Below are 15,097 nucleotides of genomic sequence, written 5' to 3'. Positions count from 1 at the left end.
TGATCCTCTTCCCAGGAGTACAATACTGAAAACATGGATATTACCTTGAAAAAGCTCATTTGCACACTTGATTCAGCTTTTCCATAATGCCCGTATTGATTGAGCCTACACAGAGAACTGAGTTGGTATCTATTTTTAAAAGATACTAGTTAAAAGAAAAAATACTAAAAAACCCTAATTATTTTGGTACAGACATAATCTGCTATAGATAAACTGTGAACTAAATCTGCCCTGTCAGTCCCTTTAACCGTATCAACACCTTCAAAACAGAGATTACAGAGGACAATATCCTAGTAAAATGGAAACAAAAAGATTACTTCCTCTTAAGATGAAAAAGCAGAGTTTTACCAAGTAATTCTATTAAAAGTAATAAAAGCAATTGAAAATAAAAATTCAGAAAGTATAGAAGAGTTTCAAATAAAAAGTATAACCCATCCTTAGTGCACCAAATCCCCAGAAAGGATCGCTTTTGACTGACGCCTCTCTGATGCGTTCATGCTTCTAGTTCATTATTTATCAACATTAAGCAATGGCTACTGACATCCTGATAGGAAAGTTGATGAATTCAGATCTTATATACCTCCCCTATTCTGTCCCTACTCAGTATTTTCTTTGAACTCTTTTAGTGGAGGCAACCAGATTTTAAATTTTCATTCTTTGTTTTTCTGATTGCTCCCGTCATGACCCATTCTTGTGTTGCAGACAAAATATCCTCAATTTGAGGAGCTAATTTAAAATATGTTCATTCTTTTCCTTGAATTGTTTCTTCTTATGACAGTTGTTCTTTCATTCTTCCCTTTCCTGCTTTATGCTGCTCGTTTTCGTCTGTGGTCTTGTGCTCTTCAGTAGACTGTTCTTATCGAAAATCAACTAGGCTGGTAATACAGGTGCCTGGTGAGGCTCTCCTCTGCTTCTGAGTAAACTGCTTTCTCTACAAGCCTCGCCCCTGAATATGAAGCCTGGCCTAGGACTCTGCACACATGTCAAGTGGCTGTCCCTCCCTCCACTTTTTAGGGTATGGGCAGGGAAGGGCAGAGAAGTTAGTGCTCTGTGCCCCTTTCTTGTGGGTGTCATTCCTTATATGGAGCCCTAGCCCCTTCCCCAGGGCAAACTGCCTAATATCCGTGGAGTAATTGCCTGAGTTCATCCTAGAGCTGACAAACCACACAGCTGCTCTGCAGACAGTCCCTTAATCAGCCACCTCCACTTCTGGCCTGCCTCCAATCGCTCCTCCAGAGCTGCCTGCTCCATTGCAAGGAGAAAGCACTTCTATCTCTGCTGCAAACATAGTGCCTGCATGAGCTCTAAGCTGGGACTCCCTCCATACCATTTATCCACCAGTATGATACCAGTGGACTTCTTTGTCCAGAAATTCAATAATAGCTCTCATCTTTGAAAAATTTCGTCCCCTCTGTTCTTCCTATCATTTCAGTAAGATTTGGAGAAGTGAAAATGAAAGCAGGCTGCATGTACCATCTTAAAATCTGGAAGCCCCTAAAAAGAACATTTGTTTAAATGTCTTTTGGTCTTTTTGCTTTAAGTCTTTTCTCAACTACAAATTTCTTTAATAACTGGCTCAATACTCATCTCTTCCAAGGGACTCCTCAGACCAGAAATGACATACTCCTTATCTTCTAAATCCTTTCAGCTACTCTGTAAGCAGTTATACCAGGTTTTTCATTTGTTTATATTTTTGCTTGTTTCTTGAACACTTGTCAAGGCTGCTTCTTGTGAAAAGCACCTCAAACCCATAAAAGTACCTCAATGACTGGGCTCACAGATACTTCTGACACCTTGCTTCCTTCACTATTGCATTCCCTATTAAAAAAAAACTCATAAACAAAGCAAGACACAGAAGAGGCACTAAAAATATACTGGATAAATGAGTAGGCATGTATCAAGCACTATTATTTAGCAACTGTTCCCTTACAGATTTGGTAAAGGTCTACTATGCACCAGGCCACAAAGTAAGCACTTCTGATGCTCCAAAAAAAAAAAAAAAAAAACCAAAAACAAACAAACAAAAAAAAAACAGAAATAAAGACTTAGTACAAAACTTCCAAGGTGGGTCTCTGACATTACTATTTAGATTTCTCCCTGGTTAACACAAAGTCCAACGGGTTCCAAGCTCAGGGTCTCTACTGAGGGCTCATACACACCTTTATGTCTTCTTTGGTCTAATAAATGGTCACAATGTAAAAACAGGTCTCCCAACAGAAAGAACCCCACTAATGTAATCTCTTGAACCTGAAATTAGCCTCAATAAAGATCTCTCTAAACAGATATAGCTGATTGACCTTCAAATAAATGAGAAAGAGCCACTAGCCCCTGTGAGGAGGAAAGCTAGCTGTTTTACTACTCTTCCTGCACCAGTTATCGGCTGACTCAGCGGCAACCACGCAGCTCAGATGGTTATATAATCAGAAGGCCTGGGGTTGAACACTTCCCAGAAGCAGTCATCACAGATGAAAGCAAAAAAAGGTAAAATGCTGGATTTGGGAGAAAAATCTGCTCTGGGTTGACAAACCAAACAAATGGGGATGAAAAACTGAAACTGGGGCTGATCACACCAACCACTTCTTTTCCTCTTTTTGCTTTTTCATTCCTAGCAGATGTTACATATAAAAACTTACACAGGCTCCTTTTTCCTGTGATCTTTCACCTGGGAAACATGTTTCTCAAAGGATAATCTAAGACTCAGCCACACTCTAATTACCTGGGAGAATTCTGAACTGCAGATTCCTGGGTTCCACCCCAGACCTAATAAATCATTCTCTCTGGGGAATCCACTTTTCTAACAAGCTCTCCAGGTAGTTCCCTAGGCACAGCAAAGTCTGAGGACCAGAGATCCAGGTAGATAGACCTCCACTTGGGCCAGCACACTAATTTCTTGACTTGCAAGAAAGAATATGAACCATTCTGATATGTGTGGAAATTCCAAAGCTTATACGCTGCCCTCACCGACAACATGAACACCAAAACTCAAGACCTTAGCTTTTAAAAGCAACACTCAGGCTGGGTAACATGGCTCATGCCTGCAATCCCAGCACTTTAAAAGGCCAGGCAAGCGAATCACTTGAGGACAGGAGTTCGAGATCAGCCTGGCCAACACAGCAAACTCCCATCTCTACTAAAACTACAAAAAATAAGCTGGGTGTGGTGGTACACACCTGCAATCCCAGCTACTCGGGAGGCTGAAGCAGGAGAATCGCTTGAACCTGGGAGGCAGAGATTGCAGTGAGCCGAGATGGCGCCACTGCACTCCAGCCTGGGCAAGAGAGTGAGACTACGTCCCCCCAAAACATGATATTCACAGGCATTTAGAAACATTAGATGCAAAAACCGTTGTTGAGCACAGAATCCACTGCATAACAGTTCTTGCTATAATCTGAATTTGTCCCCCAAAATTCCTGTGTTGGAAACCTCATCTCCAATGCAGTGGTGTTGGCAGTTGGGGTCTAATAAGAGGAGATCAGGTCAGGTGGCTCTGGCCTCATGAATGGATGAATACTCTTATCACAGGAGTGGATTATCTCAACAGTAGCCCTCTCTCGTTCTCTTTAGAGTAACATTTCATCCTCTTTTGCTCCTCTGCCTTTGGCCACAGGATAAGGAGCAGCACACAGGTCCTCCCCAGATTCCAGCGCCATACTGTTGGACTTCCCAGTCTCCAGAATGGTGAGCCAAATAAATTTCTGCTCACTATACATTATCCAGTCTGTGTATTCTGTTATAGGAACATAAAATGAACTGTAACAGTTCCCTAATATGAAATTTCTTTCTCAAATGGTAAAAACTTAGCTTCTCTGAGAAACTGTCATGTTGCTTTTCTAAGACCGAAACATTATATGCAATGTAATGAACAATTTTGGGAACAATATATTCCCAAAGCCCTTACTAACATTTCATGACCCTACATGATCTGACCCCTGCCTCTCTGATCCCCTCCTCCAGCTATACTGGCCATGTACAGGTATGTATGCATAGGTATGTGTATATGTTTGTATATATACACACACACGTACATCTGTGTATGTCTTCTTAGGCAAGTGGCTCCAATCCTCTGTGGAATAAGGCACTATAATTTTAAAAATAGTATAAGCATATAAACTATACCAAATGAAATTTTAATTTCAGAGTCAGGAAAATGACAGAGCCTAACTTGGCTTCCTGAAGGAGCTTTCTTTCTTGCTTAAGTTTTACACAATAAAGGAATGAACTAAACTCATACTCAAAAACACTTTAGAGAAGCCAGGTTTAGTTATATATATCTGTAATCCCAGCTATTTGGGAGACCTCATCTCTAGAAATAATAATAATAATAATAATAATTTGGAGGGAAGAGACACTAGTTTCAATTGAAACTTCTCCTATTTAAGAATTTTAGGCTTTTATCTCTCAAGCAATAAATGAATACTGATCACTATTAATATCATCCTTGAAAAGGAAAATTTGCTAGACTACCTATCACCTGTTTAGAACAGACATGTTCAATAATCTGTTGCCTCTCAAATGCAAACATAAACAGCAAAGGAAAAAGTTGAAGACATTTAGTCCTTGAAAGGATACCATGAAGTATGCAAACTGAAATTCTATAGAAGAGCAACCATTTCCTACAAATAAAAACAAATTTATCTGACACTGAAATCTCCCCACGTCCATTTCTGATCTTCCTTAGCAAAATATAAAGACACACAGCTGAGGGGAGAAAAGTCGGTTTTACAATCAGGTGAACGTGGAGTCAAATCCCAAGGATGGTGCTCACTAGTTTTGTGCCTTAACTTTTTGAACTTTCATTCAATTATAAAATGGATATATTACCTACTGTTATATAACAATGGGAGTTATAAGATATAAGATACCTTATACAGGTATAAGTTATAAGATACCTTATACAGGTCTTATTTTCAAGGAGAAGAGCTCTAACCATTCATTCTTGGAATACATTTATATCTATACATATAGATATATATCTCTATCTCTCTCTCTCTATATATATCTCTATATATAGAGAGATATGTATCATGTGTGAACCTGACAAACCTCTCTGGTGACCAGCCCCAGGAACATAAAAAGGCACAAGGCAAGTTGATCCTGACCTCAGGCACTTAACTTTTGTTGAGGAAAACAAGTCATACATACCTGAAAACCATAATTAATGATGGGGAAGGTAGCCTGTTTTAGAGGCAAACATACAAGACTGGGAAGCGGGCCTGAGTTTATAACACACATCTGTGAATGACCTTAGACAAGTCACTTCTCTATGGGTCTCCGTTTCCCTGGCTGCAGCCCTACAACAGGGCTGAACTAAGTATCTTTTAGCCTTCCCAGGTCTACGGTAATGATTTATAATGAAAAGTGAGGCTCCAAATGCTATGGAAGTTCAGAGGGGACACACAGGTATGCTGTTTTGGGGAAACTCTGATATATATATCTGTACTGATATACAGCTGAACTCTGATATATATCTGAACTTAGACTTGCACTCAGACCCGAAGAATGGAAAGGACTTGGGATACCGAGAGGATAAGAGCTGGGGAAATACCCAGAGCAATCCAAAGGAGAAGTGGGTCAAGGACCTTTAAGAGCTAATGAGATTGAGTTGGCGAGGTACAGTGCCAGAGATGGAAAGGGAGGGAGACATCAGACCCCAGAGGGTCTGAATAACAGAGGAAGGAGTCTGGATTTTGTCCTGGAGGCAACAGGAGCAATCAGGGGGCAACAGGAACAATCAGAAGATTCTAAGCGGTTATAAATTATTGAGGGAATCCCATTTCCCTGTCTCCATGTTTTCATGAGGAAAAGCATATTTTATTCCCAAGGACTGAAAAATACTGGAAATACATTTTCCACCCTTCTTCAAATTTATCTCACTTCCCCGACTGGGGAAATACTCCAACAGCAAGACTGGAAGAAGGAATGGAGCACACATGGCCCAGCACCGCCACCTCTGCTTTCGAGTGCCTGCAGTGCTGGCAGATAAACTTAACTGAGGGAGGAACAACAAGTCCGATGGTGGCCACAAGCTAACCAATGTTCTTCAATCCAATTTACCAATAACAGAGCTGATAAATGAATGCCCATTTCTATTGACTATTTATCAACTGATTTAGAATTGAAAAGGGAGAAAAGGCGATTTGATTTATCACCACCACCACCACCACTGTTGCCAACATAAATAAAGGGGCCAACAGCAGTGCTTCAGAAAGACTAGCCAGGTGGCAGCTGGCAAGATGGACTGAAGGAGGAAAAGGCCAGAAGCCCGTAAATCACTTGTGGAGCTCCTACAGTAATCCAAGCATTAAGTGAATCATTTATAACCATCAAGTATTATCCAAGGTCTAATCGATATCTGCTTAAATCAAAACATGTACTTGAGCCAATCTGCAAGAGTAAATCAAAGAGAACAAAAAACTAAGGCTTAATTACTAACATATGCATATATATATGTATGTGTGTATATATATATATGTATTTTTAAATCAATTAACATGCTTCATATCTAAAACTGCTTCTGCCTACCTGTAGGATCACTAATTAAAGGAACCAAAACAATTTTATAAAGATATAAAAGAGAAGCAATCAAAGGCTAACCAGTCCAGAACCCTGGAGTGCACAGAAGACTTCTATTATGTTACAGATCGATATAATATAGCTCCAAAAGAAAGAGAGAGAAAGCTCATGTAACTTGTCCACATTTTTAAAGAGATGATCATTTCTGTCACCCTCCTCTAACAGGATGTCTCTTGGACTTCTAAACCTCAAAAGGTTCTGCTGTCTTCTAAGTTAGCAGCCTTTGAAAACACTACCAAGCACTTCTCCAAGTCACTTATATTTCATACAGCCTAATTAGATCAAATCGTGTTAGTATTGCTACATTTATATAAGAAAGCCTGTACATTTTCACTAGTCAGAATCCTGATTTTGCCTATACATTTGGCATCCAACACTTAGTTAAATGCCTCCTTATTCCCCCAAAATGGAATTTATGACAATGTTTGTATACTCATCACTTTGTTTCAGACCTCATACAATGTAAACATGAATTCCTTAAAAAATGAAGAGTTGATAAAATTGTAAACATCAGAAACCAGTGGCTAAGTGGGCTCAGACACCTATGGCTTTCTAATGTCTTCTAGATACAAACCAAGACTCCTTATTAGGGCTATAAAACCCTCCTCTAATTACCCTAAATTCTCACACACAATCTTTATTCCTTATTATTCTCTGTAATAATAATAATAAAAAGTCGCCACACTAGCTCATGTCCGATCCTCCTTCTTTATATACGCTATTACCCCAAAGTACCACTTCAGCTCCTCCAAAGTAATCTGGAGATGGAGATGAAAATTATTTGCAGAGGACGAACAGTCACTCTGCTACTCCATCCACACACTGGAGATTAGAGTATGCTCACTAGGTTCACTAAGAAACAAGTCCTGTAGGGTTTTAGTTAGGCAGAATCCTGAGTTTTGTCTACCTCTCTCTTGACCTTCTGTAAGGTATTTTACAGGCATTTTCTGTAATCTACATTCCTGGGATCCCACCCAAGTTTCTTTGGTAGAAGAACGATGAAATCCTCTGCCAGACAGAAGGGAGTGAATATTATGAGGCAAATTTTTAATTTGGATTAAGAAACCATCCATCTGGTCCCAACAAACTGTCCTTCTGAAAAAGAAGTGAACCATATAGTAAACTCCAGGTTGCAACACACACCACTTAAAATGCATTCTTCAAATTACCTCCTTCATGCCTGACCAACACAGGTGTGATAGCCTCATTACTTTATGTTTTGTTAGTATCCACATCAGTCTCTGTGTTTTTTATGAGTGCTCTTGGTCTAGAATAATAGATACATAGATAAATGTAATTAACCTTCCTCTGTACTTAGATTTTAGACATGTAAATTCCTTAAGATAGGAGTCATATATTTGGTGTTTCCTCAAAATTCTAAATATAAACTTCTGCACAAGGAATTTAGAAACAAAATGAGAAATATATTTGTATATGATGACAGATATTGAGCTCCCTGCACAAGGAATGCATTTGCTATCTTGACAGGATCTATACAGTGATTCTGTACCTATGCACTCTGGTCTCGCTGTAAGTCATTACGGTCGGCTCTGGTCTCATTTACTCAGCATTTCCTAAGCACTTGTCAATGTGTCAAGCATTGTGCTAGACAATGAACTAGATAAATAGATCAGGAATGGTCCTGCACTCAGGGTTTGGAACCTAGGGGAAGCTAGTCAGTCCTCAACTATCTGGAACTCTGTGGATACCGATGGCTCTCTTAGGCTTCCTGCACGACTGATTCCGGTCACTGTGCATCCTCCTTACAGCAGCTCCTCTGCCACTCTACACCACTACTGTTCCAAAAATCACTGCCCTCTGTATCACACCTGGGATGTCACTTCCCTTACACCCTGTGCATGTTAACATTTTAATTCTTTATTGTCCAAAAGGAATGGCAAGAAACTGCATGGCCACTATTAATTAAGTTTATCTTTCTCTCATTAGGAGGTAAGAAAGGTGGTTCATTTTTGGCTGAAAGCTAATATGGACACAAAGAACACATAAACATGGGATATAGGGGGCACATCTACACATCTGGCAGGATACCAGCTAGCAACTAAAGAATGCTAAGTACTAAGACCAAAAAGAGTGGTTGGGGTCTGAAGCGGGTGGGGAATTCTTGGGAGTATCCTAAAAACACAAATGTCTTTTTTGAAATGCCGCGACTTCAGAAATGCAATGAGAAAACAGCAACCTTCAAGGACAGTCCCTTGCATTAGCACCAAGGGGTTATCCCTGCTCCCTATCCTATATAGGTGGGATATGAAGCTTAGGCCCACAGGAGTGCAGCAAGGTTGTGTCCAGGGGCTTGGGCCAATGCCAAAGGCAAATCATTCTGCACTGGCACAGGCAAATGCTCAGAGAAGGAAGAAAGTAAAGTACCTGGCCTTCCTGGACTTCGTCCTGGCTGCAGAGTCAGTGCAGCTCCTCTTCTCTTTGGCCTCCTTGGTGCCTGAGGCCTCCCGGGGCTTCCGCGCCTTCTTTACCCCATCTTTTTGCTTCGGCTCCTTGTGCTCCTTGGCCTTCTTCGGCTCCTTGGCCTTCCTGGGTTCCTTTGGCTCTTTCGGTTCGCGTTTCCTCTTTGGCTTGGGCTCTCTGTCCTTGCTTCCCTTTGCTGCACCCTCTTGGTCTCCTGGCTCCTTTTTCTTCCGTTTCTTCTTCACTCCAGTACCTCCTCCTCCACTGTCCTCCATCCCATTATGGGATGTCATTTTCCTAGGAAAAAGGGTAGCAGCTTCCTCTTCAGCAGTGTATAGGTCCTTCTGGGGCAGACAGTGACTAGCAACATCTTCAATTTTCTCTTCTTGATCAGTGCTGCAGTCAAATGGGGATGGAGATTTGTAGTCAAAATTGACAGAGGCATCAGACATTGGGGAGTGATTCAAAACTTTTAAATTTGACAACTGTAAAAGAAAGAGAAACAAGCATATTACCCTTCCAATGCATGCTTCCTACAAAGAGTACCCAGTTTGAATACATGGATTTGCTCAACAAATATTTACTGAGTTCCCACTCTCTGTTAGTTCCTATTGTGCTAGGCCTTCGAGACAGAGTGGCAAACAGGACATATATGGCCTTTAAACTTGGGGAGCTGTGCCAACGTGTTGTTAGCATACTAAATCAGGATCATTCAAAGATACACCTTTGATTTTAACTAAAAATTGTGCTGTTCTGTATGATCATCTAATCTAGCCACCAGACTGAGCACCAAATAACCTTTGGCCACTTGCAGAAACCAAACTACCTGTATAGGAGGAAGTTTTATTGTGATGAATGCCATTAGACAGGATGTGTCACAGGTGCTGAAGGCATCCCCAAAATGGAAGTTGCAAAGCTGTTTTTGAGCACCAACAAACAAAAGTACAGCCCCCCAAAGTGATCACTTTTTAAGAAAACATCTCTTTGGGTATAGAAGTTATATCTCATTCTTTCAGGTCTGGTGTTGCAAAAAAATACTTACAATTTCATAACAAAGCTAAGGTTGGTGATAATCGGCAACAATGTGGGTGTTAGTTTCAAGGAACAGCACCTCCCTTGGTCTGGAACAAAGAAATAACTTAAGGAGAGCCTGGGAGGGACAAGCAGGCTTTCTAGGAAGAGAGTTACAATCATCTTTGCATGATGGCTTAGAAATAGCACCATTTGTGAGGAACCTTTTCTCTTAACAAGAGGCCCAGCATGTGCTAAAGGGCACAGACAGTTGCCCAGGTGGCATGGTTTCCCTTCAGTATGCCGGTTATCCATTCTGTGCTCAGACTTCCTGGCCCAGCCTGGTAGTTAAAGAGACTGTAACATTCAGCTGCGTATTTCCCCTTCTGTTTTTTCCAGTGTCTTTCCCTAGTCCAATGCTCCCAAACATAACACTGAGAATCCCAGGAGAAAAAGATGAAAGAAAAGAAAGATTTGGGGTGGGGAGGGGAAGAGATCTTTATCATATCAATACAGTCTAGCCTCATAAGCCTAAATACAAAGGGAACTGGTCATTCCGGCAGGACTCACTACTCAAAAAAAAAAAAAAAAAAAAAAAAAAGGATATGATCTCATTACTGATTGAGTACTTGAGATGGCTTGGGAAAGGAGCTAAGTGGACAAAAGGAATTTAAAATCAAATGCAAAAAAAAAATGGTTAAGATGGTAAATTTTCTATCATATGCTTTTTACTACAATTTTAAAAACCGTTTTAATGGGATAAAAGGCAAGAAGAAATCTAGCAGTGAGGTGACAGGTATCCAGGTGAAGCTCAGCTCCTGTGAAGTGCAGAGCCGTCCTCGGGAGATTCCTGAATTCTGTGCCAAGGACAGCTGGCCCTCAAGGAACAAGTTTTTGCTGAGCATGCAAGGGTGTACAGACTGGAAAAGGACGAGTCACAGGTTTCTTAGGCTTTCAAAGATAACATAAAAGATCTACTCCCACCGAGGCAGCTCTCTGAAGGTCAGAGTGAGACTCTGTCTTTTCAGCTCATATCTCATGTCCAGGTCTCTTTTCTGAAGGACAGGGGTCCCCAAATAAGCTAGAAGCAGGTGGCAGTAAGGGGGTATTCAATCCTTAGGCAATAGCAAGAGCAGCAGCTAACGTTTATTGAAAACATGCCATATGGGTACACTAGAGCTTGTGCAAGGCATGTTTCATGACCTCTAAATCTTTATAACAATCCCACAGGGTCAATAAAAAGATGCCGGTTTTGTATACAGAGAAATGGAAGGTTAGTGATGTTAACTGGTGTGCCCAAGGCCAACGGCTACTGAGTGCAGGAGTTTAGATTTGAACTATCCATCTGGCCAAAGCTAACACTCATTTCATTGAGCATTGTATGACCTCCCGGGGAACTACAATGATTGCTAGGCCATGAGACCAGCATGATGAAACTTGGTTAGAAATGTTAAATGCAGCCAGGCATGCTGGTTCGCACCTGTAATACTAGCACTTTGTGAGGCTGAGGTGGGAGAACCGCTTGAGGTCAGGAGTTAGAGACCAGCCTGGGCAACAGAGCAAGACCCTATCTCTACCAAAAAAAAAAAAAAATTTTTAAAACATTTGCCAGCAGTGGTGGTGCACACCTGTAGTCCTAGCTACATATGAGGCTGAGGCAGGAGGATCACTTGAGCCCAGGAGTTTGAAGTTACAATGAGCTATGATTGTGCCACTGCACTCCAGCCTGGGCAATAGAGCAAGACTCTACCTTTTAAAAATAAAAATAAAAGTTAAATGTGATGGCATATGCAATCACTTTGGGAAAGGTCATGCAGTTGTTGATGAAAAAGCAGGTATTAGTAATAAAATATATAAAATTATGATTGAAAAGTCTACCAGAAATGTTTGTATTTTTAAAGCACCTTGTTGGAAGCTATGAAAATATATTTGCTGAAGATTAAAAAATATTAGACAAAAAATAATTTCTTTCATGTGTCTCAAGGTCAGTGGGGGGAAAGGCAAAGAGCCTAAATAAAAGCTTTGTTTCAGCTTCTACCAAGGGCATTAAATCACCACTTTGAAACTGGCCCTAAAACGAACAGGTTGGAGATGATGGGCCACAAGGTGCCAAAAATATTTTACAAATTATAACAACAATTTAAATACAGACAAGAAGCTAGGAAAACAAGAATGAAACGGAGAGGGTCCACAGGTAACACATGCAACAATGCTAGCTCAAAAACTGCACTGTTAGTAAAAAAACCTGTTTCTGTGATTCAAAATTATCAATCCACAATATTCCTGGAAAAGACACTTAAAGACATGAATCTAGATAAACCAGATCAGGTCAGTTGAAAAGGAGTTAGGAACTAATGAAAAAATTATGGCCCTGGGCAGTGGTTCCCAGAGGTCCACAGACAAACCTTTAACAATTATTCAAGAACTTGAAAGTCAAAACAGATTCTAATTAAGAAAATCATTCAGAAAAACGAGTGTATCTGTTACATAATCTTCTTCATCAGTTATAACCATTTCCACACCTTTTCAACAGAAGGCCTTGAAATAATATGCTAAAACTTGGGCAGCAAAAACCAGTAAATTTCAGTACATCAGGTTTAAAAAAATTAAATAAGCATATTTCACTGTATTTTTTTGTTTTGGGTCAGGAAACATAGATTTCTATCTGTAACGAATCCATACATGGGTACCTGACGATCATTGCCTGTAAGCTGCTTCCAAGCTACTCCTGTTCTCTATCCAAGTTCCCAAGGAATAGAGAGAGACAGCTTTTCATTCTTATTCATATAAACAGTATTTACTGGCCATTTAAACGTTTCTTCACATACTGGCATGGCAAACAGGTATATATAGAGATGGAAGGCTGAAAGGGAAGATACTCTCCAAGTTGTGATGACATTTCCCTCTCCCAAATTTAAGATGATTCTTTCTTTGAAAGAAAAATTAAATAAAGTATAATATAATACTATTAGACTTGTCTCAATTTTTCCTAAAAATTATGCATATTTTATGTGAAATACAGTAATTAAGGAATTTAAATATTTTTTGTTTAAAACTTTAATACACTTATCAAAATAAATAACTTTTGCACTTTAAAGAACATTATCAAGAATGTACAATCGGCCCTTTAAATCCATGGGTTCTGCATCTATGGAGTCAACCAACTGAGGATTGAAAATATTTGAAAACAATTAAAAATGACAATACAACAATAAAAATACATATTTAAAAACAATATACTACAACAACTATTTATGTAGCATTTGTGTTATGTTAGGTATTATAAGTAACCTAGAGATGATTTAAAGTGTAGGAGAAGATGTGTATGGGTTATATACAAATACTACACCATTTTAAATAAGGGACTTGAGCATCCTCAGATTTTGGTATTCACGGAAGGCATTAGAACAATCCCCCATGGACGCTGAGGAACAACTGTATAAAGAAAATCCCCAGAACGAGTGAAAGTATTTGCAAATCATTTATTGGATAAGGGTCTAGTGTCTAGAATATATAAAGAATTCTTACAATTCAATAATAAAAAAGAACCAAATTCAAGGCCACAATGAGATACTATTTTATACCCACCTAAGATGGCTATAATAAAAAAGACAGACAACAATAATTTTGGCAAGGATACAGAGAAACTGAAACCTTCATACATTGTTGGTGGGAATAAAAAATGGTGAAGCCACTTAACAGTGTGACAGTTCTTCAAAAAGTTACACAGTTAGCAAATGATCTGGCAATTCCATCATAGATAGACACACACACACACACACACACACACAGAATTGAAAACAGGTGTTTAAACAAAAACTTACACACAAATGTTCACAGCAGCACTATTCACAATAGCCAAAACGTGGAAGAAACCCAGTCCATCAACAGATGAACAGGCAAACAAAATGTGGTATGTCCATACAATGGCATATTATTCAGCCATAAAAAGGAGTGAAGTGGGGCTGGGCACAGTGGCCCACACCTACAACCCCAGCACTTTGGGAGGCCAAGATGGGCAGATCACATGAGGTCAGGAGTTCAAGACCAGCCCGGCCATACATGGTGAAACCCCATCTCTACTAAAAACACAAAAATTAGCCAGGTGGGGTGGCACGCACCTGTAATCCCAGCTACTTGGGAGGCTGAGGCAGGAGAATCGCTTGAGCTTGGGAGGCAGAGGCTGCAGTGAGCTGAGATCATGCCACTGCATTCTAGCCTAGGCGACAAAGTGACTCTGTCTCCAAAAAAAAAAAAGAGTGAAGAGTGAAGTACTGAAACATGCTATACCATGGATAGACCTTGAAAACATGCCAAATGAAATAAGCCAGACACAAAAGGCCACATATTGTATAATACAATTTATATGAAATACTCAGAAAAAAACAAACTCAAAGAGACAAATTGGGGGTTACGAAAACATTCTGAAATTAAATAGTGGTGATGTTTACACAATCTTGTCAATATTCTAAAAACCACGAAATTGCACATTTTAAAAGGGTGGATTTTATAGTATGTAAATTACATTTTCATTTTGAAAAATCCAATACAAGGACATACCGAAATTGGTGCACTCATATATTGCTGGCAAGAGTATCAACTATTAAAAGCCTTTTTTTTTTTCTTCGCAGGACAGAGAAGCAACATGCAGTGAATTCTTGCAATTTTATGTTGCCTCAACATCCATTTTGGATGTACACTGGACTTTCTCATACCAGAAGTGGAGCTTGATCACCCTTGATACAGTTTCCACCCTTGACACTGCCTTCTCCCAGTTCCTTAAGGTGGTCAGTCCCGATATCTGCCTTTTACAACTGCCTCCTGGTGACCACCCACCTATGGGACAGCCAGAGAGCCTACCTATGTGTCTTGTCCCACTGACTCCCATATCCTGCATGGACTGCCCAGATACGCCGCAGTGACTCCACTGAATTCTAACTGCTTGCTCTAAACCCAGCAATTAGAACTCCCTGCAGGAAACCTGCTAGGGTAATGGGTAATGGCCTGGACCCCAGTGAAGGCTTTGATCCATTGGTTCATCTTTCTACATCTTGCTCCCCACACACTGACTGAACATGCGAGCCCTGGACAG

At 40.1% G+C, this 15,097-nt stretch overlaps 1 protein-coding gene across 2 annotated transcripts in view; it reads right to left on the bottom strand.

Annotated features, from left to right (window-relative positions):
* The window catches only part of CHD6 (chromodomain helicase DNA binding protein 6), a 133,435-nt gene extending 123,955 nt beyond the window's left edge, over positions 1 to 9,480 (bottom strand). For both annotated transcript variants that reach the window (XM_011974957.1, XM_011974956.1), the window contains exon 1: positions 8,959 to 9,480. In XM_011974957.1, coding sequence (XP_011830347.1) covers positions 8,959 to 9,446 — 488 coding nt within the window. In that variant the 5' untranslated portion in view covers positions 9,447 to 9,480. The remainder of the gene's footprint in view (positions 1 to 8,958) is intronic.
* Between the last annotated feature and the right edge of the window lie 5,617 nt (positions 9,481 to 15,097).

This window comes from Mandrillus leucophaeus, unplaced genomic scaffold (genome assembly GCF_000951045.1).
Source record: "Mandrillus leucophaeus isolate KB7577 unplaced genomic scaffold, Mleu.le_1.0 Scaffold150, whole genome shotgun sequence".
NCBI classification, from domain to species: Eukaryota; Metazoa; Chordata; class Mammalia; order Primates; family Cercopithecidae; genus Mandrillus; species Mandrillus leucophaeus.
The sequence above is the reverse complement of the archived record's forward strand: the minus strand, read 5'-3'. Positions and strand labels throughout refer to the sequence as shown.